The sequence below is a fragment of the Drosophila mojavensis genome, unplaced genomic scaffold (genome assembly GCF_018153725.1).
Source record: "Drosophila mojavensis isolate 15081-1352.22 unplaced genomic scaffold, ASM1815372v1 contig_231, whole genome shotgun sequence".
Taxonomy (NCBI): Eukaryota; Metazoa; Arthropoda; class Insecta; order Diptera; family Drosophilidae; genus Drosophila; species Drosophila mojavensis.
Window position 1 is genome coordinate 2127775 of NW_025318772.1, and position 22416 is coordinate 2150190.

The window sequence follows — 22416 nt, forward strand, 5'->3', positions numbered from 1 at the left end:
CTATAATGCAATATTTTTAATTCTTTGCACATGAGCTGCAGCCAACATTGAAGGTAGCTAAAAAAAACGCAGTGTAAAATAATATTTATGACGATATATGTATGTGTAATTTATATACCCCTATATAACCACATATATTTACAGATTTTATAAATTCACAGTCGCTGAGTAATATGCGGAAGTCGGTTTAAAAAATTTCAGTGAATGAAATTATCAGCTCCGCTAGAAATTCTGTGCGCCTGTCATCTCAGCTCAATTTTTATAAAAAATTGGTGACCCCAGCGATCGAACCTTGTTTGTTTTTGTTACAAATCAAAAAAACTTTACCCTATCAATTTACTCCTATCAGCTCATATTTTGCAATTATCTTGGCAATAGATCGTTGCACAATCCCCTTTGCTTATCAAATCACAAGAACCGCTCCAAATAATCGGTCAATATACTTTTGGGAATAACAATTGGGTTTGAACAATTTTTCTAGCTCTGAAATGAGAAATAAATACAAGTAAATTATTTTTAAAAATTTATTTCACTTTAAATAACTTGACAATAATAGTTGTATTTTTTTGTTTTGTTTATCTTATATGCTGGTTGATGGGGTTAATTAATTGCAAATAATGTAATTTAAAAATAATATTTATGTAATATTAAACTAACTCACAATCATTTGAATTAAGTATGTTTAGTATATGTGTCTATATACTTCATGCATTCCCCACTTTCTAGTGTTCTTGCTCTTTCTTTTTCCATATAAATATATATAAATGTGTATGTGTGTGTGTGTGTCTGTGTATATCGTATTGGTATTGTTTGGGCGTACTTTGATGGAAAAATATGTGAACAGCGCCGATTCTACACATTAAACATAACCTAGGAGAAAATGACTCTGGCTACTAAGTAATTTATACAAAGAATTGCAAACAATGCAGCGTTTGTTTTTTTTTTTTTTGTTGCTTGTGGCACCCTCCGGGGCGAGGTGTCATACGAATCGATCTTTACATATGATATTGCCATACACATACAAGCTTACATGTGGGGCTAGCTATGCATGTGTAAAGACTTGCATTAGCTTACAACTCACGCACTCGAAAAATAATAGATTAATTACAGATTAGAAGCAAGTCCATGGCAATTGACAGCTTGCGCATGGATTTGCATTTCAACTAGCGCTTTATCGATTGATTTCTTATATAGTACATTTACATTTGTAGTTTAGTTTTCTTTAAGCAATGCAGTCGTGTTGGGGGAGGTCTCTTTATCTATCTCAAGTGAAGAGTATGCACATTTCTGTGTGCATTTACATTTAGGTATTTGGGTTTGGCGGCGTCGGTATCGGGCTAGGAGGACGCACTATAAATATATTATGCACGATTTGGTTATCATTACAAAACAAAACACGATTGGCGGCTGGGATGAGACAATGCACAGGATCAAATTGAGCAGAGCGTGCGGCATGCACACATATATACTTAACAATTCTGGGTTATTTTTGTGTAGAAATGTCCTTCTATACAAGTCAAGTTACAAAATTTCTAAATAAGACTTTAGAACTTAAATTACGGATCGCCGTTAGTATATTAATATTATTGTAGTTATAATTGTTACTATTGTTGCTGCCGCTTGTCTGCTGCTCAATCATGTGTTGCATTACGTTGATTGAAGACTCTTCGCACTGTGTGTGTACGCATGTTTGTAGTTGTGTGTGTTGAATAACGTTGATGTCGTCGTCGCTGTTGTCAACAATAACCAAATCGCTGTAATTCTCATCTGGACAGACTGTGAGAGCGCTCGCGGCTGCTACTGCCGGACGAGAGTGGCTGCTTATTGATGCTCATTTCGCCAAGGCGCTGATGCGGTGGTAACCTATCAAAGAACGGATGTCGCAGAGCCTCACCTGTAAATATTGCGAATTAGAACCAGACTCGAATATATATATGTATTTGATGAACTTACCTAACGTGATGCGCGACGAGGGCTCGTATTCCAGCATCTTCTTGATCAAGTTGAACAGCTCGCAGTGGTCCTCGCTGTCACTCAGTTGGCAAAGGAACAGGGGCTTGCAATGATCCCGCACATAACGTCCCGCGCTGGACTTCTCATCCCAATCTAACTTACCATGATAGAAGTACTTTGTTTTGGTTTTGCTATAAAGAGTGTGATTGCTAAACGTTAAATGGTTTCGGTGAAGAGTACTGCGCCTTGGGAAATAAAAGCATGAGCTGCATTGTATTACCGTGCCATGCGATATGGAATTTGTCCCAAGATACGCTCCATCATGGCAAGATGCTCGCGGTTGTCATGCGTCTGGAACAGCGTAATGCCCAAATACAGCTCAAACAGAATGCAACTGAAAGCGAAATGATGTGAGGAAATTAGAAAAATGTTGACATAGTAATAGTAATATAGCTAACAACTCACCCGATAGACCAAACATCGCAAGGCTGTGACCAACCAAGCTCCAATATCACCTCCGGCGCACGATAATGGCGCGTCGAGACAATTGTGCTATGATGCTCATGATCAAAGGTGGCCGAACCGAAATCAATTAGACGCACGTCTGTGTTCTTGACGCGACGCACTTCCCGATTCTATAGGAAAGAGCAACAAGGTGTTAAATACGACAATAAATAATCTGACAATATTTCAATACATACAAGTTTATGATTATAGTGAGATGTGTAATCCGAATCGACAAACAGTATATTCTCCGGCTTGAGATCTGTGTGCGTTAAACGATTGTCGTGCAGAAACTTAACTGAGTAGCATAATTGATAAGCCATGTGACGCACTTGGTCCAGAGAATATGGCTCATAGTTATTCTCGCGCTGCAATCAAAACAGAATATTAGATACGGGTTATCGACCTACGAGGCTTTTGAAATACTGACCAAAAAATCGAAAACACTGAGACCCAGCATTTCAAAAACTATGCACATATGTCCATGATAGTCAAACCAGTCAATCATTTTCACGCACAGACTGCAAGACAAATAAACGATTAGACATTTATACAAATGATTTCTTTGATATATATGTATTTGTATTAATGGCCAACTTACTGTTCACCATGCGGATCTTTTTGTGCTATCTTCTCCAAGGCATTGATCTCCAGTTTGGCTGCCTCGCGATATTTTTCAACATTCTTGATGATCTTCAAGGCCATGCAAAAATCACTGTGAATCGAATGGGTATTTGCGAACAATTTTATTATTATTTGCATTTATATATAGATCATAAAATTTTTCGGTATTTCATTGTACTTACCGTTCCATGTCTTTGACCTTGACCACACGTCCGAAAGTGCCCTCGCCCAGTGTGGCCATGATCTTATCTGAAATGTGGCAAAAGGAGGCGTATTGTAGTCAATGTCATACGGTCAATTACACCAATTATAAATTGTTAGTCATTTACGCTAAAATCTAAACCTGTAACTGGGCATCTTTCGGATTTAAGCAAAAAGACCACAAAGTATGCTCGAGCTGCTGCTTTGAACAATTTGTACACGGAAAAGTTTTCAGTTTCAATATTATTTCGTTAATTATGCGCTGAAAGTTCAGGTAATGTACGAATCTATGTGTCTGTGTCTGTGTGAGAGTATGTGTGAGATTTCAATTTGATTACGACCGGTAAAAGTCAAAATTTGGTATAGTTTAATTTCAGTTGAACTTTAAATTGAAATTTTTTCTCTTTGTTTCTGTCTTTCGGAAAAACATGGCAAAAATTGTGTGAAAATGGTTTCTTTTAATTTTGGTTTTTAATTTTCTTTTGTTTTTTGTTTTAGCGCTTTTTTTTTATAGTAAATATGCCTTTGGAACGGCGGCGACGCACGCGAAGTCTTGCGCCGCGACGATTTTGTCGTAAGATAATTAAGAAATAATAAAGAAAACTTGGATAGTTGAAAACTGTACGAGTTACGAGTAGAAGAATTACTGTGCGGCAGAAGGCAGTTTTGCTCATTGTCTTTGAAATGAAAATTAAAAAAAAAAGAAAAATAAAAAGTTGGAAAGTCTGTGGTAAACTCTAAACATAAACATATGGAAAAATTAAAAACGAAAAAATTGTCACGAACATCTGTGATGGAGAATGTCTCCGTTGTGGTATATTAAGTGACCATCAGCATCATCTTGAATGACGGGCTTTGCTGTCTGTTATTGGAGAGGGCGAGCATTCGACGCGTGGTTGGTGGTGGTGGTGTTGGTGGTGTTGCAGTTGTTGTTGGCGATGGCGTTGATGGTGCGATTGCAAGGTGCATTGATCCGTTGATTCAGAAGAGGGGCAAAACGACGACGAGGACGAGGACGACGGCGGCGGCGACGACGACGAATATTAAGCGAGTTATGTTTGAGCGTATTTGGTAGTGGGTTGCGGCGAGACGTTGTTGTAGTTGCAGTCGATGGCAGTTAGAGAGACGAATACATAAGGTGCGTGTGTGGTTAGAGTATGTAATTTGAAATAGAGAGAAAAGAAACAAAAAAAGAAAGAGAAAAAAGAAAAAAAGAGACACATTTCATTGGTGGGCCGCCAGCATCATCCAGATATCCCGTCAAGGAGAGGATGGTCATCATATCAATTTTGAATCCAGCCAGATGATCCCGATCCGAGCCCACGTTGGCACCACAGCACAAATCCAGATCCAAATCCAAATTTTCATCATTTCACCAATTCACAATCCATAAACCAACCATTTACATCAATTCATCATCATCATCATCAAGTTGTTTGTACATCAACCCATCATCATCATCATCATCATCATCATTGTGATTTTCATCATCATATTCAGAAAAAACACGAGAAAAATACGTTTCGTTTGTTCGATAAGAAAATTAGTTCGGACAAATTTGTTTTTGTTGAGAGATTTTTTGTTTTACATAAATGGTTAATTTTTTTTTTTTTTTTTTTTTTTTGCAATATAAAACATATACAACAAATATCATTTAACATTTTTGTATATATATACACATATATATGCATGTATACATATATGTAAATACGGGGCAGTAAAAATATTAATGAAACAAAATATATATAGATATGAAACGAACCATAAAACGCATGGGCAAAAACAAATTGCATTCGCTTACGGCTATAAATTGTTGTTGTCTTTTCAAATATTTAGCTAAACAATTACTATTACTTGGAAATTATTTTTAGATATAAATGTATTGAAATTCTTTTTCATTTTTTTTTCTTGGTTTGTTTGGTAAAAGAAAGATGAAGCCTTTTAATTATTAATATTGAATATAAATAGGGAAGAAAGTAGGATTCTGATCAAGTTTTCTTACATGCAGAGAGAACGCGTAACAAACGGCGGTTAGTTAACATGGCGCGCGCTGTTAGTTAGCAGTACTGTAAAGTGTGGAGTGAGTTGCGGGTGGCGGTTTGGCGTTTGGCAGAAAGCTCAAGCTGCATAGAGAAATGCATCGAGTGGCTTACAAAGGTCGAGAGTGTCTTTGGAATGCGTGACCTATGGAACAGCGCCGACGACGTTGCGCTCTTTGACAGCAGATACTGATCGTGCTGGTGCAGATAGTGCGACGAGGACGACGCCGACGACGCCGCCTGCTGCTGGTAGGGATCCAGTTGCGGTCGCTGGTACAGCGAACTGCCCAGCGCATTCGAGCGCCGCCCACTGATGCCGTAGCCCTCGTGCAGATAGCTCGATCCGCTGCTGGGCTTGTAGCGCTCAAAGTCGTTCAGCACAGCTGCTGTGCGGGAGCTGGCGCCCTGATAGCGCTGCTGCTGCCGGCGGGAGTCCGCTGCTGCAAAGCGAGCGCCAATCCCGCCGAAAGCCAGCGCACCGGAACTGGATGAGTGCAGGATATTGCTGGGCTTATATTTGGACAGGTCGTTGCTGCTGCTGCTGCTGTTGTTGTTGTTGTTGCGATCTGAGTGGAGCAGAAAACGACTTTTGTTGTTGGCGCTGCTGCTGCTGCTGCCGCTGCCGCTGGCTGTCGCTGCCGTGTCGTGCAGAGAGAGGTTAGAGAGAGCAGAGGGGATGGTGTTGTTGTTGTTGGTAGTAGTAGTGGATGAGTTCGAGTTCGTGTTGTTATTATTACTGGTTGTTGTTGGTGTTGCGGATGGAACTGTGGCACCATTGACAGCATTGGTGGGTGTTTTGGCCTTGTCTGTGGTGCTTTTCGTTTTCTGTGCTGTGTCAGCTGTGTGGGTTAGTTGGACACCAGTTGGACAGTCGGTCTCGCTAACGCCCTCGTCAGAGCTACTCTCTGACGAGCAAGAGCTGCTTGAATCGCTATCAACGTTAGTTACTTTTTTGCTGCGCGACTTTTTCTTGGGCGCATCCACCGCCGGTGCTGCCGCAGAAGACGCCGCTGCCGCTGCCGCTGCTGCCGCTGCTGCTGCTGCTGCTTCCTTGGCTGCCTGCCGTTCCATTGCCTCGACTTGTGCCACAGCTGCTGCTGCTGCGGCTGCTTCAGTCTTCTTAGCCTCTGCGGCTGCTTCTTCCATGCGCTTGACGCGCTCCTTAAGCTCACGTCGCCTGCGCATGCGTTCCTCGAACTTCTTGGCCTCCAGGAACTGGTTGTCCTCGCGCAGCAGCATCAGAATGGCCGCATTGTCTTCCGAGGAACGATCATCGGCCAGAATCTCACGATCTTCGGCAGTTAGTTCTGGCTGCGGAGCTGCCTCTCTGCGGCGATTGGCAAATCGAGTGCGAGAGCTCCAATCATCCGCATGACTGCTGTCTGAGGCCGGCAGTTCGTTCTTCGGTCCATAGGCTCGTGACAGGCGACCCGAGGTGAGCGCAGTGTCCTCCTCGCCACCCCGCCGACCATAGCGACCAGTTGAGTGTCCGGTGGCGCCGCCAGCACGCAGTGCTTCATGATAGTCCTGCGGCTGATAGCGATTGTGGCCATAGTCCACCGGATAGTTCTCGTCCAGCAATCTATTCCCGCTGGTCAGGTAGCCACTGTCACTGGAGTCGGCCATGTAGCGCTGCCTCTGAGTACGCATTCTGTAGGGAGTGCGCTCCTTGCGATCGGCGGCGTTAAAGGAGCTCGATGACAGCTTCCCTTTGCCCGCCAGCTGATGTGAGGTAGCGCTGCGCAATAGCCCACTTGAATAGCCACCATAGTCATCCGGCTCGAGCGTCTTGTCGCGATCCTCCTCATGACGGCGTCGCCCGGCCGCTGTGCGCTCCAAAATGTCCGAATACTTATTCTCCAGCCGTGAAACGGCTGACAATGTGGGCGTCTTGTCTCTGTCCAAGTGCAGATCGCGACGCTGTGCGTCCCAAGAAGAGAAACCAGTCAAATTGGGGAGGAGTTCATAATGTATAAGGAAAGTGCTTTTAAGCAGCGCTCGTGTGAAACCAATGGAAACGACGCGTTCTTCGTTCACGCTCCGGCTGAGCTAAACGCAGTTAGACCTAGACCTAGCATTCGCCATTCGCCGACCGATCTAAGTGGCCTTTTCGGCAGTGGCTAATAACAGTGTTTGGGCCACTTAATTTCACATCATATTATTTCATTCGCATTTTGCAGCGTCTGCGTCTATCCAGCAGCTTTCTCTCTAGCGCTGCGAAAAGACGCGCACGCAGACGGAGGAGGGAGGAAGGGAGGGTGTGGGGCGTCTATTTTATTTAGAACGCCTAGCGAAAATCTAAACAAAATATCCACGGCACGCCGACCTTCAGAGTTTATATATATATTTGTACCGAAATGCCAGAATCGTGAAATTGTGAATAGCTTTTTATACATTTAATGCCAGCCAGAGAGTCGAGAGCCGAGAGTCGAAAGAGACACAGGCGACACACACAGGAGCGGGGCGAGACGAGGAGCCATGGACATTTGCTTGGAATCGAAAATAAACGCACACGGCAAGTAGGAAGATTTTGAGAAGCATATAGAAGCGCTATAAAACATTTCGTGTGGGCACACTAAATATACATATTCATCTATACGTACGTATATCTGAGAGCACAATCAGAGCAGATACATATTAGTTGCTATATACACCTGCTATATATAATATACGTATTAGTGTCTATTAAAATATGATGTGGCAATAGGGGTTGCCAATGCAATCGTTGTGTATGCAATCGCCTCCAACCTGCAACCTTCAACCCGCCTCGTGCCACTCAAGCTCTGACAGAATTGGGACAGCGACTTGACTCTGCTGCTGCTGTGACTCACGATGACAGGTGAAAATGGGCCAACTAAGTTTCAAGTGTTTTCCAAACAGTAAAAGACTAGAGAGAGAAGGCGAATGCTCTGACAGTGAGTCACGGGATGAATTTGGCCACGATCAGATAACACGCTACGCTCTCATCCATTGGTATTCACACAGCACGCCTTTATCATACTAACATCGTCCAGGTCGCGCCTTAAGCCGGTGCCTAATCCTCGTATTGCGGGCTTATAGTTATAGCTACTGCCCACGGGACTCAGATGGGTGCGCAGCCGGTCCAGCGCAGTGGCCGTCGTTGAGCTCTTCTGATAGCGACCCATGATGGCGTTGGTGGTGCTCCCACTGGTGGAGCTAATCGGATGATAGCCGAGGCCACCTCCGGCATAGTAACGTCTGTGGCGATCGCTCATGGCGTTCTGTTCCCGTTCCCTTTCACGTTCCCGATCCCTATCCCTATCACGTTCCGCTTCCGGGCGTCTACGACCGCTCGTAGATTTCTCCGAGCTGCGGCGACGTTTCTGTTTTGTGAGATTGCCTTTGTCTTTGTTTTTGTTGTTCCTATTATTACTGTTGCTGTTATTGTTATTGTAGTTTTCATTCGTTGGGGTCTTGGAGCCACTGCGTCTGTTTTCGTTGCTTTCCTTATTGTTATTGTTATTGCTGGTGCTATTGATGTTATCCTCGGGTATGGCCGCTGCACTATAAAAGCCCAAAACAAAACAAGAATTGCTAATGACGCACTTAAAGCTTTCCCTTTTCTATTCAATTTGGTGTCGATTTTGTGTTGTATATATTTGGTATTTTGGTATTTTCCACGCGCCTGAATCGCGACGAACGCGCGTTGCCACGACACGGACCAAATAATAACTGAGAAAAGCTGAAAATTCGATCGAAACTCATGCGACGGACGCACTGTGGATGTATGGGAAATATTTGGGGGGAAAATACACCGCGCGTCTACCAAAAAATATTGAGGAATCGTTTTTATTTTTGTGAAAAAGTGTGAAAATATTGCGCACTTGCCCAGCATCAGCCGGAGCAGCTGTGCGAGAGAGTCGAAATGACAGTGAGAGAGAGAGAGAGAGAGAGAGTGAGAGTAAACGTCTGTCTGTATGAGTGGGTGGGTGGGTGGATGGATGAATTAATCTGTTGCCTGCTTCTACAGAAAATGCATTTAATTACTGCTGAATGGATCGCAGAGCTTTACATTTCCGTCTTTTTGCGAAACAAGGAAACGATCGAAAGTCTTGCGGTGCGAATGCTTGGAGGAAAAGCCTTGAACTCTCGCATCAGCAAAAAAATAAATAAAAATCAAGACTAAATAAAGCTGAGACGACAAAACAATTACGTTTTATGTGTATTCCAAAGGCGCGTAATAAAAATATATGATTGAAGAGTAAATGCATTACAGACAACAGCGGGAGAGAGAAAGAGAGCGAGCGAAAGACAATGGCGTCGATCTCTCTCAGCAAAGAACAAGAGTAGGAAGAATTGCAAAGAGTTGCCAGATAGGCGAACCATTCAGCCACTCAACGAGTGAGAAAGATACGGAGACGCAATTTCGAACTTGAAAGCTCAATGACTGAAAAAGCTTTTCGAATATGCCTGCATTTTGAAAATTGAAACTTTTGAATTAAAACTTTTAATTAGCCAGCTATTAATCAAAAATATGTAAAGATAAGTGCGTATATACTTGAGGTGTATGGGGATTACATCTAGTATAGATGTCATTGGGCTAGTTAAACGGCCTAGAAACCATTAAAAACTGTCATTTGCATGAAGTTCACGTTCTCAGATGTATGATTATTCTTATGTAAATGATTGCAGTTCAATTGAATGCCTGTCCACAGCACAAAGTTTACACTCAACTCTCTCATTCGTTTGCTCTCTTGGCGTGGTCAGTCTGGGGGGTAACAACAACTCCAGTCTCTAATTGAATCAATTTCATGACAATTTTCCACAATCAATTTTCACACTTTTACACACAGACACAAGCACGGCCAATGGGAGGCGGAGCAGCGCGGCCGATGAGTTCAACACGCGATTTACAACGCACTCGACACGATGTTTACATAATTGGCCCCTCTTAAAGCTAAAGAGTAGAACGCGTCGTGAAACGAAGCAGCGCGCTGCTGCGCTGCAACTAACTGCAGCTAACGGCAATGGGGCAAATTACATACTTAAATTAACGCTGAACCAAAAATAACAAACAACAAGAAATCAAATGAAAATAAAATAAATGATGAGAGCTGCGACGCGCGTCTGGCAACATTTTGACCGAGTTTTTGTTGTTTGACAAAACAAAAACAACAAAAAAATCACCGCAAAATTAAAAATAATTTATACGTGTGAGTGTGCATGTGTGTGTGTTTGTGTGCGTGTGTGTGTTTGTGCAGTTCTGTCGCTTCATTTCTTTTGCATCGATTACCGATTGCGCTGCTGCTGCTGCTGTTGTTGTTGTTGTTGTTGTTGCTGCTGCTGCAGTTTGTTATCAGGTCGTTCGCTCGGATTGCGTCGAAAGCGCTGCAGCAAACTGTTGCAGCTTTCAGAGAGCAGCTGCGTTACGCTCGCCGCCGTTGCGCTGCGCATGTAGCGTCGCTGTGGACGCGGCTGCGCTGCCGCTGCCGCAGTTGCTGTGGCTGCTGATGCTGCTGCTTCTGCCTCAGTTGGCGTCGCCGCCTCCATGTCAGCTGTTTTCTTGCCACCGCTGTTTGCGCTATTCACAGCATTTGGCAAAATCTTTTCACTTTTTTCCCGATGAAAACGACTTAAAAATGTAGCCATTTTTTTTTTTCTTTTCGTGCGTGGGCTTCCGTCTACTCTTCTTCTTCCTTTTCGCTCTGACGAAAATCCGATAGTATTAATAATATGCGCGAAGATCCATATGAGAATGAGGGGAAAGAATCAGACTGGAAAGCGGATTGACTGGCTAATAGTTGAGATTCCTCCTCTGAGTCGGACTATCTAATGAATAAATTTTCGACTTCTGTTGTCTGTTTTCTGTTTTCGTGCTATAGCTAGATTTGTTTTTGGCATTTACTCGACGGGGCGAGCATTTGCATTGTACTGTATGCATATAAGTTAAGTATAGTATAATAGAATATACGTATTTACAAAATAAAGAGCGTATTTTCATGTGTTGTAAGAATAATTGAAATTGTACGATATTTGGCAGCTATTCGACAGAAATAGACACACAACAGAAGCAGCGACAATTTCAAGAGCTATTCCGATTCCGATTCCAAATTTAATTTCCACTTTCGAATTTCGTTTTATTTTTTGCATATTGCAAATTGATGTCCTGATTTACATGCACTTGCAGCCATTCGAACTTTTCGCGTTTCGTCGACTTTTATTTAATAATTTTGAAATTTTTTATTTTTCAAGCAGCGCGTCTTTGCGTTCTCAAGAAGAAATAGCAAACAAAAAACAATCCGAAATCAGCGCAACATTTACGAAAGCGCACGCCACAAATACTAATTATAAAAATTGAAAAATATCGCTACGACGACAGCGCCAAAGTAGCTGCCGAGTATGTGCTCAGGGCGGAACATAGAACACGCTCCGTTTCGATCTCTGAACCGGGCGTTCGCGCTTGTGGCCACTGCGGGAGAGCTGCTGCTGCTGCTGCTACTGCTGCCTCCTCTGCCGCCAGTTTCTATTATTGTTTGGCTAGGTAGCGAAAAAAAAAAAAACTAACCACAAGCAGACGCCAAAGCGAACGTCAATTGGCTTAAAACCGCAGAGGAATACTCTATGCCAAAACTAGAGATAATATATAGAACGAAGGTCTAAAGCCAAAAACTACAAGCAAAAACATTCTCTTAATGCAATTGTTAACTGAATGAACTAGTAAGTTAACAAATTTAAGGAAATACCTATTCGAATTATTATTAAATAGTTTAGAGACTATATTTTGTTGAGCGGTTTTGGGATTTGAGATCCAAAATGATAACAGCCTGTGAAAGTATTACTCATTTTCTCAAAAAATGCACTGATTATTATTAAAAATTTCTTTTTTTTCTTACATAGAGAATCGAGATAAAAATTCGTAAAAAAATTCCAAGATTGAAAGGGGTTATCTGTATTATGCTGTGTCATATATTATTACAAATGTTTTCTTTTTTTTCTGTCAAATTTATGTTGATTTCTAACTAATATATTTGTTCAGATATTCACTCTTATTGAGCCATCAATAATATCATATCTTTGAACCCATTAGGAACATCAGCAAGAGCGAACTAAAAGAGAAATTGTTCTGCTTGGGCTGAGCATAAGGGTAATCAGTCTTCGTTGTGGGTCTTTGGCTGTTCAGAGACGAAGAGAATACAGCAGAAAGTTTGCTATAAGCATGTTTTTATGTCTGCCTCATTGTGGCCGGGGCTGTTACATAGTTTAGAGGCAAGGCAGGCATTTCTGTGGCCGATTGTTTGGCATTTCGTGTGAGGTTTGTTTGGGGCCCCGAATTACATATATTTAAATTATAAATAGAAGTTTGGCAATATTTAAACAAAATACGAACATTAGATTATTAGTTTTGTTTTTGTTTTTGGAAATTTAAAATTGAATCAGTCTTAAATGTTTTTTCCCCCTTCTTTTTGTTTTTGCACTAAATAAACAACATAAATTAAGTGTATTGCTATTTTTAGCGAACCACAAAATTGACATTGAATTTCGGTTTTGCGGCTAAGATTTTTCTATTTCTCTTTTGTTGATTGTGCAACGTTGTCGCCCGTTCGAGGCAAGTGCAAGACTCTGATGCGAAAGGCCGCAAAAGAGCAGCTGCGACAAGGCGACCAGAGAGTGGGCAAGGGGGGGGCAGCGAGGCAGAGCGAGCTTCGCACAGGAAGTACGCGTCACAATCGACAAATTGTGCACTTGGCCCTCCCCACACACAGCCCCAAGCAGAGAGAGCGCGCAGAGGTAGCTGAAGGGCAAGCGGTTGGCCTCTTTGGAGCATGGATGAGTCACTTCTCTATTTCGGGAGGCTGAGCGCTGCCACGCCGAGCGTTCGTTTGTTATGCTGAACGTGTTAGTTTGCTAGCAGGAGGCATGGACACATGATGTGTGCAACATATAACAGTAACAAGAACAAGACACAAGACACAAGACAATAACAAATGCAATAGTTGGGCAACGAATCTACCTCGATGAAATGCTGGCCCAGAATGGACTTGGACATTTCATTTTGTTGCTGCTGCTGCTGTTGTTGATGTTGTTGTTGTTGTTTTGTATGGCTGAATATGACAGAATTGCTTTGTTGTATTGGCTGCTGATGTTGTTGTTGCTGTTGTTGCTGCTGCTGCTGCTGATGGTGCGGTGGCTGCGCTGCCTGTGGTTGCATACCCGCCGATGCATAAAACAATTGCGTATTTGTATTTGGATCGTATTGAAGCGCAGCACCGCCAGCACCGACGCCAGACGTGCCAACGGAAGCGTTCAGATACTGCGTATGCGGATGTGGTTGAGGCTGGGACTGCACCTGGTACTTGACCGGGTGCATCAGTTGGCTCTGACTAGGTTTGAGATACGAATACGGATCGAAGGTTTGCAGTGGTTTACGCTCATGTGGTTGCTGCTGCTGCTGCTGCTGTTGCTGCAGTTGTTGTTGCTGCTGCTTGGGCAGATTGTAATAGTTGCGACTCATCATGCCGTAGCCATAATTATGCGGCTGCATCATGCTGGGCCGCTGCGCCGCACTGAAGGACGCCGAATGGGTCAGCGGTGCAGCGCCGGTCCGCGGATAAACGGGCTTTGCATTATTGATGAGTGCCTGATAACTGTTGCCATACATCTGCGGCGCCATGCCCAATGGGGGCTGCTGCTGTTGCTGCTGCTGCGCTTGGGGCTGCCCGAATTTGTTCTCCTTGTTGGTGTTTTTCTGCAGGAACATGGCTAGGCCGGAGCTGGACTTGGGCGCCTGTTTGGCCACATGCGACGAGGAATAAGATTGCTGCAGCTTGTGTGGCTGATGTTGCTGTTGGTGTTGGTGCTGCTGGAAGGGATCGCTGCTACCGTTCATGACTGAGCAGGCAAACGAGTTCCAGTTTAAAAATGGACGCTTTTGTTGTGGATAATGTTGTTGTTGTTGCTGCTGCTGTTGCTGCTGTTGTTGCTGCTGCTGCTGTTGCTGCTGTTGTTGCTGTGGCTGATGTTGCTGTTGCAGTAGACGCTGATAGCCCATCGGCAGCTGCGACGTAGAATTGGATTTGCCTATGGGATATGCCATCCTCTGCTGCTGCTGCTGCTGCATTAGCGGCTTCTGCGGATCGTACAGCTGCACTGGCACGGGTATTTGCGATTCGCTGGCGATTTTGGTGGCGTTGTTGCTGCTGCTGCCGGCGCTGCTTTCCTCTTTGTGTTCAGCTGTCAGCGATTGTGACATAATTGCATTGTTGTTATTGCTCTTTAGCTTTAGCATGTCATTTAGACATTTCTCTAACTTGTTGTCGACGTCTTTTTGACGCTTTGTCGCTGCCGATGTCGTTGCTGCTGTAGATGTTGTTGCTGCCGGTGCTGCTGCTGCTGATGTTGTTGTTGGCGCTGCAACAGCTGATGCTGTTGCTGGCTGATCTAAGTTGGCATTGTGCTCAACTGTGGAGGGTATGTGAAAGGATGAGGTGAACTTTGAGAGCTGCGGCAGATGCGTGGTGCAGCAGTTGGTCACAGTGAAGCTGCTGCTGCTCACAGTGCTGTTGCTCTTCTCCGACTTGCGCTCCAGCGAGCCGCTCGTCTCATTCGTTGCCTCCGCAATGGGCGTGGTCAATGGCGACGGCGCAGCAGCACCAATGCCAGTCTGTTTTGCTGGCTCCGTGGGCCGGCGAAACAGCGCAGCGGCACAACGTGGTGACGGCACACAAGAGCTGCTGGAGCTCTTCAGCACGCCAGCATTTGGCTTCTGCTGCTGCTGTGGCTGTGGCTGCTGCTGCTTCACTGTAGGCGGCTCCTTGCGCGCCTGCGTCGTCCCAGTTGTTGCCGCTGTGGCTGGTGTGCTCAGCAATATCGCCGAGTTGGATGTGCTGCGACTGAGCGATGGCAGATGCTTCATGTAGCAGGGTATGTGCGTGCGACTGGAGCTGCGCAGCAACGGCGTCGCTGCCGTCGCAATGCCGGAAACGTGCGTCATGGAGACGCTCTTGTTGAGCTGTTGAGCAGCTGGCAACGGCTGCTGCTGCTGCTGCTTGACGGGCACGCGACTGGTGAAAGGCGTTGACGTCGTCGTCGTTGTCGTCGACGCAGTCGCTGCTGACGTGGGCGACTGTTCGCTGCATACAATGAGCTTGTAGAGATCGTCTTTGGTCACGGCCTGCCTGACCTTGAGATCCAAGTGCGACAACGAGGCGTTCTTCTGTAGGCGATGGCTATGTGGCTGTGGCTGCTGCTGCTGCTGCGGTTGCTGCTGGATCGGCTGCTGCTTCTGCAGCTCCTTCTGCGCCGCCTCAGCAACTGTGGGATCAAATATGGCCAGCTTCTTGGCCGTTTTGGCATCCACCTTGAAGGGCTGCCCAGCATCGCCCAGCTGGGCACCGCAGATCTTCTCATAGTTCCAGAACGTTCGCTTCGGCGTCTGACGCTTGCTCGAACTGCAAAGATTCTCGCTCCAGAAGTCGTTCATCAGCTGCTTGTTGAGCGACAGATTCGAGTCGCTATGCAGTCCGCTCTTTGGCGCTTCTTGTGGGCGCAACGGGCCGCAACTGGGCGTGCCCAGGGGCATGTTGGAGCTGGATATGCTGCGCTGCAACTTGGGCTGTTCGCTGGCATTGGACTGGGCGAAGATCGAGGGATAGGCCAGCCGAGGTGCCCGACTGGAGGTCAGATTGTTGGCGAAGTTGATCGAGGAGGATTTCGATAGCCCTCCGGCAGCCACTGGCAATGCAGTTTTGGCCGCCACAGACTGATGCGAGTTGGATTTGGTTAGGGGCTGCTGTTGCTGCTGGCGCTTGAGCCGGTCATAGAGATCCTCGCACTCCTGGAACTCCTTATGCAGCTTGCGATCCAGCTCGCTGTAGTCGGGCAGACTTTTCAAATACTTGTTCATCATTTCGATCTCGGCATCATAGAAATTGGCATCCAGCTTGGCGCTGCTGGTGGCCGCCGCCGACTTCTCCTCGAGCTGTTGTTGCTGCTGCAGCAGCTTATCCAAGTCGATCTCGCCTGGAACCTTGCCCTGGCTCGTGTTCGCCTTTTGCTTGGGTGCACGACACGGCACCGGCGGCGGAGGCGGCGACGACGACGGCGAGCTGCACGACGACAGCGATATACTGGACACTGGACTGCTGGCTATGGTGGCCATGGGGCGGGCGGGTGTCGTGATGGCTCCCGTGGCCGCATTATAGGCCATGGTGTGATGCTTGCGCGGCAGCGGTGGCGTCGACTTCGGACTGGCGGGCAGCAGCGGCCGATTCTTGCGCAGCGCCAGCGGCGATGAGATGGGCGAGCGCACCGCACACTTGGTCTCTGGCAAGCTGGACGAGAGCACCGACGCGAACTGCGGCGACACGACCTGAAAGAACTGTTGGCCGCTCGCGGGCGGCGGTGTTGGCTTTTGCATGATACACGGCGACGACGACGACGACACGAATGCCTCTTCGCTGGGCTTCACTGCGTTGACGCTGGGGCAGGCAGCGGCGCCCATTGGGGGCTGTGCCTCCAACTGGGTTGATTTGACGGCAACGGCTTTGCCAGCATCTTGACTCATTTAAACAACTGAAGAAACGCGCGCGCGAACTAAATGGAAGGAGTTAACGCTAATTATGTGAACTAGTTCCGAGCCAGGTGCTCAATACAACGTGTGTTCATGTGTGTGTGTGTGTGAGCATGGTTTTGTTAATCGATAAATATATCGATAGCAGCAGCAATATCGAGGCAAATTCAAACACATTTCGATACAGAGAAAGAGCGGAGAGAGAGAGACTGTGTGAGACGAGAAGGAGGAGGTTGGGTAGCGATAAAGAGAGAGAGAGACACCCACTGACACTAGACGCAGAACGAGACAACAGATCACCAGACAGACAGAACCAACCTGCAGATACTGCTCCGGTATCTTACTGTTCTTCGGCACAATTATCTTTTTGATTATTATTATCTTATCGCCCTCGATTTTCGTTATGGTCACTGGCACCCCAGGCTGTGGTCGCTGCGGCTTGGCCACTGCCGCCGGTCGGTTAACAGTGCGCACCACCTGTGGCCCGGTCAGAATGCCACCCGGCGATGGCTTCACCGCCGGCGGCGCTGGTTTGGGCTTTGGCTTGGGCGCCGGTTTGTATTCCTTGTTATCGCTGCGCACAATCGAGAGATGATACAGCGGCTTCTCATCGTCCAGCACACTCTTTTGGGGCACCGTCTTTTTCTCCACCTTGCGCAGCACCACGCCCAGCATGGGCGAGTCCTTGGGTTTGATGGTAACCGAACCGCTTGGCGCTGTCACCCGCTTGAGGCATACGCCCAGGTTGGCGCCTACTGGCGGCGGAGTCTTTGTGCGATGCACCATTTTGCCGCTGGGTATTTCACGATATCCATCCTCCTGGCCGCCCCGACCGGGCGCCTCCGTTTCCGGCGGCGCCTCAGGATTGGTGTGCAGCGTCGGTTCGGGCGCCACCAACGGCGAAGGTCCCGGAAAAAGTGCAGTCAAGCTGCTCCGGCGACGACTCATGTTCGGTACCGAAACCGTCTTGGAGATTGGAAACTTGGGCGGCGCTGCCAGCTCCGCAGCCGGATCGCTGCTCATGGCGCTGGCCGTGCTGCCGCGACGGCTGCCACTGGCGCGGGCCGAGTCCATGCTGCTGATGCTGGAGCTGTGCAGGCGGTCGGGTGCTGCGCTTCTCTCATGAAGACGTGCGGCCGCCGGCGAGATGCTCCGCTCTCGGCTGCGATTCTTGGAGCGTGCCGCGCGAGCTGCCCGCTGCATTCGCAGCATCTCAATTGAGTCGGCCAGGTGCGAAGTGCTCTTGGTGGGCGAGGAGTCGTCTGAGTTGCCGCCGCCGCCGCCATCGGCTGCGTTCAGCAAATGCATTTCCATGGCATCATCCAGGATGTTGGGCAGTGAAGTGATGCGATCGCGCGGCGCCTCAATGGACGGCAGCACGCCCTTGGGCGATGGGCTGGGCGTGGCGTCCGACTGTCTCTGTTGATCTGCCTCTTGACGACGCTGCTGCTGCTCCCTGGCACGCTGCAGCTGCTGTTCAGCCTCAAGAGCGGCACGAGCTCGCGCCTGAGCCACCACCTCAGCGGCCAGGCTCGCCTGCTGCTCAACCAAAGCTCGTGCCTTGGCCTCGGCTTCAGCACGAGCCCGTGCCTCGGCCTCGGCGGCAGCAGCGGCACGCATATTGGCCAGCTCCGTGGCCGTCATTTGTTTGATGCTCAGGCGTCGCTCCGAATTGATCATCAACTGGATCTGGCCACTGCCGTCCGGTTGGGCAGTCAAGTCCGGGCAGCTGAGTGCGATCAGTTCGCTAAGTTCGACAGACATCGCGGGGCTGCCAGTAATCGCGATATATATATATATATATATATGTGTGTGATATATATTTATATGAGTGGTGCGAACTATCTGAATCTGTTATCTAACTTTTCACTGGGCTATATCATCAAACCTAATGTGAATGAATTGCGTTAGGTTCGACTTGCTCGACGCGACTCGCGACTCTGCTGGCGTTTGCAATAAAGAAACCTGCTCGATAGCCCTGTGAAGATTGAAGATCGCTCGATACATTTCTCGGGGTTGGGTGCCACAGTACGAACGGTGGGTCTGGGTTTGGTCTGGGGGGACAGGGTGTACGCTCAATGTCAATGCCTCATTGGCATTTTGGCAAATGCAATTAGTCGTTTCGTTTCGATTTGACTTATTAATTGTTCAGCAAGTTGCCAACAACAACGACAGCAACAACAACGGCAAACTACAAACAATAAGAAAAGGAAAAACTATTTTCCTTCACCCTGCACATTGGCGCTCGATGCGATTTGTGCTTGTAGCAGATATATATACATGAATATATATATATATGTATTATATGTAACTATTGACTACACCTGAATCAGCGGCACATATGCTGGGCCACTCGACATTCCACATACAGATATATATAAATATATATATATATATGAATACGTATATATATGTATATAGATCGTATGCAGCAATGAGCTCACTGATTGCGGCGCCGTTTCTGAGACCAAAGCAAAACAGATCAGCCTGCCAATTCCTGGTTAACGGTTAACGCCTGCCCATCCAGCAATACCTTGCCCTATATATAGGTATAATCAGCGTGGTGTTGGAGAGCTGCTGGAGCACGAGCGCATCCCAATGGGGCGACTACATGTGTCCAAGTGAGTGACGGCCCTGGCTGTACGAAAGTACATCTCTCTATATATACGTATGCATACGAATGTATATGCACATATACATTTATATTGTATATAGATCTCGCTTAGCTAGTTGCCTCTGCCAGTGTGTGCCTCTCTGTTCGAAATCTGTTTTTATTTTTAACAAAAACAAGCAAGAAAGACGACAACGCACGTAAATTGGCGCACAGTAGTTGTAGTGTATAAAACATGATATATAAAAGTATATATATACACACACACATATATATAGCTAGATGTGCATGGTACAGTGTTACCTCTTGCCATGAATCAGCTATGTAAACAGTTGGTTTTCTAATGCCAATTTCATTTTAGACCTCAGATTTTGTTGAGAAAACAAATGATTTTTTACAACTTTAAATTGTTTATGAAAAATTTAAGTAAACCATGAAAATATAATATTTGTAAAGTTCATTGCACGACCATTTACTGTTGTACCTTTGCAAATCTCCGCCTGTCAGGTCTAAATATCACACACACACAGAGACTCGCACCGAACGTTTGAGTGTATTGGAAAATCAGAAAAATCTCTTCCTCCCTATAGGTTGGGCTCGTTTTCTTATATGGGCAATATGTGTGCTTGGACTTTTTGCTATATTTTTGTGGAAATAAACGAGCGTACCAAAAATAAAACCAAACATTACAAAAATAACTTGGCGAACACAAGAAGAAGAGGAAGCAGGCAGAAGGCAGAGGGCAGGAGGCAGAAGGCAGAAGGCAACAGCATCATAGATCAACATGATGGAACTCTGCCCGGCTAGCTGTTGATGAATAATTCCTGTTGATCTCTGATGCATATATACTATATATATGCACTTGTGTGCGTATATAGATACATTTTCATGAGAGTGTGTGTGTGCTCCATTTGTGTACAATGAATGTTGTTGTTGTTGTTGCTGTGATTGTTAGTTTTAGGTTTTTGTTTTGATTTGGTTGGCCGCCGTGTTGTACTCTCTGCCTCTTCTTCTTCTTCTGCTAAACGAAATGCGCCTCCTTCAGACCTGATAGACTGCAAATTTGGGGCCTCGATTTTACAGTTTTACAGCTGTGCCTTTTGATTATTATTCACCTAAGCGCATGGCACATCAAAAACCCATTTGGACCACGAATTGTCTTTGGGGCGACAATTTACGCAAGTATTTTATACTTTATAATACATGTTTTTTATCTAATGTTTTTCTTTTTCTTCTTTTTCTTTTTTTCATGTGCGGCTCTTTTGTAGTTGTTCTTGCTGCTGTTTCGATTTTATTTTTAAAGCACTTAAATTTGTTCAAGTTTTTGTTTTTCGTTTTTTATTTTTTATTTAGTTCCTTGGGCTGCCTGATTATGTCACGCTCGATGCTTAACAAATGCTCTTTATAATTGTTTTATATGTTGTTTTTTATATATCTGCAGTTGCCTATGTGCCGTTGGTCTCAGGGGCAAATGCGTTTTCTTTTGGACAATTCAAGTGAAGTAATCGCTAAACATGTATCTGAAATATATTTCCCTACACACACAAACACACACGCACACACAAATATAAACAAATTCGCGACAGTTAGTGAGCTGGAGTGAGATGGAGGTAGGCAGCCAGAGTATGACAGAACGAGAGTGAGAAAGAGAAAGACAGAGAGAGAGAGAGAGAGAGAGATAGACGCGTGTATAAACACGTACCGTTACACGTTAGCCAAAGGCCTCAACAAACGTACGTTGGCCGAGAACGATACACAACCGACAAACGAAGATTTGAATCTGTTTCTGTTTCAGTTTCAGATTTGGAAAATGCTCAAACGAAAAAGCATGCCGAGCATTGTGGATTTTCCGTTTTACTGTTGGTGTGTGGTATATTTTTAATTTACCCCAATGGCGTCGGCCCCCAAGGCGAAAACGCTTTTTGAGCAAATGGCGAAATACAGACGCTAGGAGGAGCAGCTGCGCGCGCACCCGATCAGCTGGCCAGCCAGAGAGTCATAGAGTGTGTGAGAGAGAGTGAGTGAGTGTGAGCGCGTGTGTGTCTGTGTCTGTGTGTGTTTGTGTATGGGAGAGCACACTGTGTAGGGGGCAAATCATGCAGCCCACATCATGCAGCAGCACTGAGAGTGTGAGTGAGTGTTTGTTAGCTCTTGTTCTCCCGGTTCCCCGTTCGCTCACTCACTAAATAGTCGTCGCTGTGATCGACGAAATACTCATCGAGAATCCAACTATCGCCGGTATAACGGTCCACGGGCATATCGCAGAGTGCAGCCAAATCGAATAGATTACGTTGACGCTTCAATAGCCGACAACGGCTGACCAGAGCCCCATTCCTATTGTGGTCGCCCGACTCCCCATTGTCCCCATTACGGTTGCCATTTAAAGTTGGCGCCGCTGTCGACGCCGTCGTCGCCTTCTGGGCATACTGCCGCCGTTTGTATTGCTGCTCCAACTGCCGAAAGTACTGAATCTTGATGAGTTTCTTTAATGCGACAGTCGACAAATGCTCGTCCACTCAATTGCCATCGACTGACTGGCCACTGCCCGCCCCACCCAACGAGTGTTGTTAATGTCAAATGATTAATTGAACGAAAATAACGAGGACAGACAGACCCGCGGCAGAGCAATTAATTCAACAGATTATCGTCAACTCACACACACACTCTCTCTCTCTCTCTGGTAAAGATATATGTACATATACATATATATTATTCAATTGATCTAGTTTATATTTTGAGATGGTCGATACTTTTGTCTTATCAGATACTTGAGTCTCACGAGTTAACAGCACCTTGATATCACTTGTCAAAGTCATGCTTCATATTCTAAAGAAATGCTTTGGTTGATCAAGATTAGATACGTGAGTATGCAGTTTAATCAGACGTGGAATTCGAGTAAATATAACCTTGATTTGGAGCGACATGGATATATATCATAATAGCTGATAAAAATT

General features: G+C 45.8%; 2 protein-coding genes across 3 annotated transcripts; both read right to left on the minus strand.

The window, feature by feature from the left end:
• Nucleotides 1-510: 510 nt before the first annotated feature.
• Nucleotides 511-20375, minus strand: LOC6574683 (AF4/FMR2 family member lilli). Its single transcript, XM_002000678.4, is given in 11 exon segments — nt 511-1894; nt 1954-2162; nt 2234-2347; nt 2419-2588; nt 2655-2825; nt 2888-2978; nt 3059-3172; nt 3264-3330; nt 4069-4144; nt 13294-16853; nt 17166-20375. Coding segments are annotated over 11 exon segments (6153 nt in total). The 5' UTR covers nt 18616-20375; the 3' UTR covers nt 511-1763.
• On the minus strand, nt 7151-12679 carry LOC26527512 (probable serine/threonine-protein kinase cdc7). 2 transcript variants are annotated; one of them, XM_015167591.3, is made up of 2 exons: nt 10576-12679; nt 7151-8846 (listed from the first exon to the last, which is right to left on the minus strand). In XM_015167591.3, the coding sequence occupies exons 1-2, from the start codon at nt 10929-10931 to the stop codon at nt 8285-8287; spliced, it is 918 nt and encodes a 305-aa protein (XP_015023077.1). In that variant the 5' UTR covers nt 10932-12679; the 3' UTR covers nt 7151-8284. The 2 variants fall into 2 exon arrangements, 1 of the variants encoding a protein (XP_015023077.1); XR_004363755.2 differs by having other exon boundaries at nt 8745-8846; nt 10134-10670.
• Nucleotides 20376-22416: the final 2041 nt, after the last annotated feature.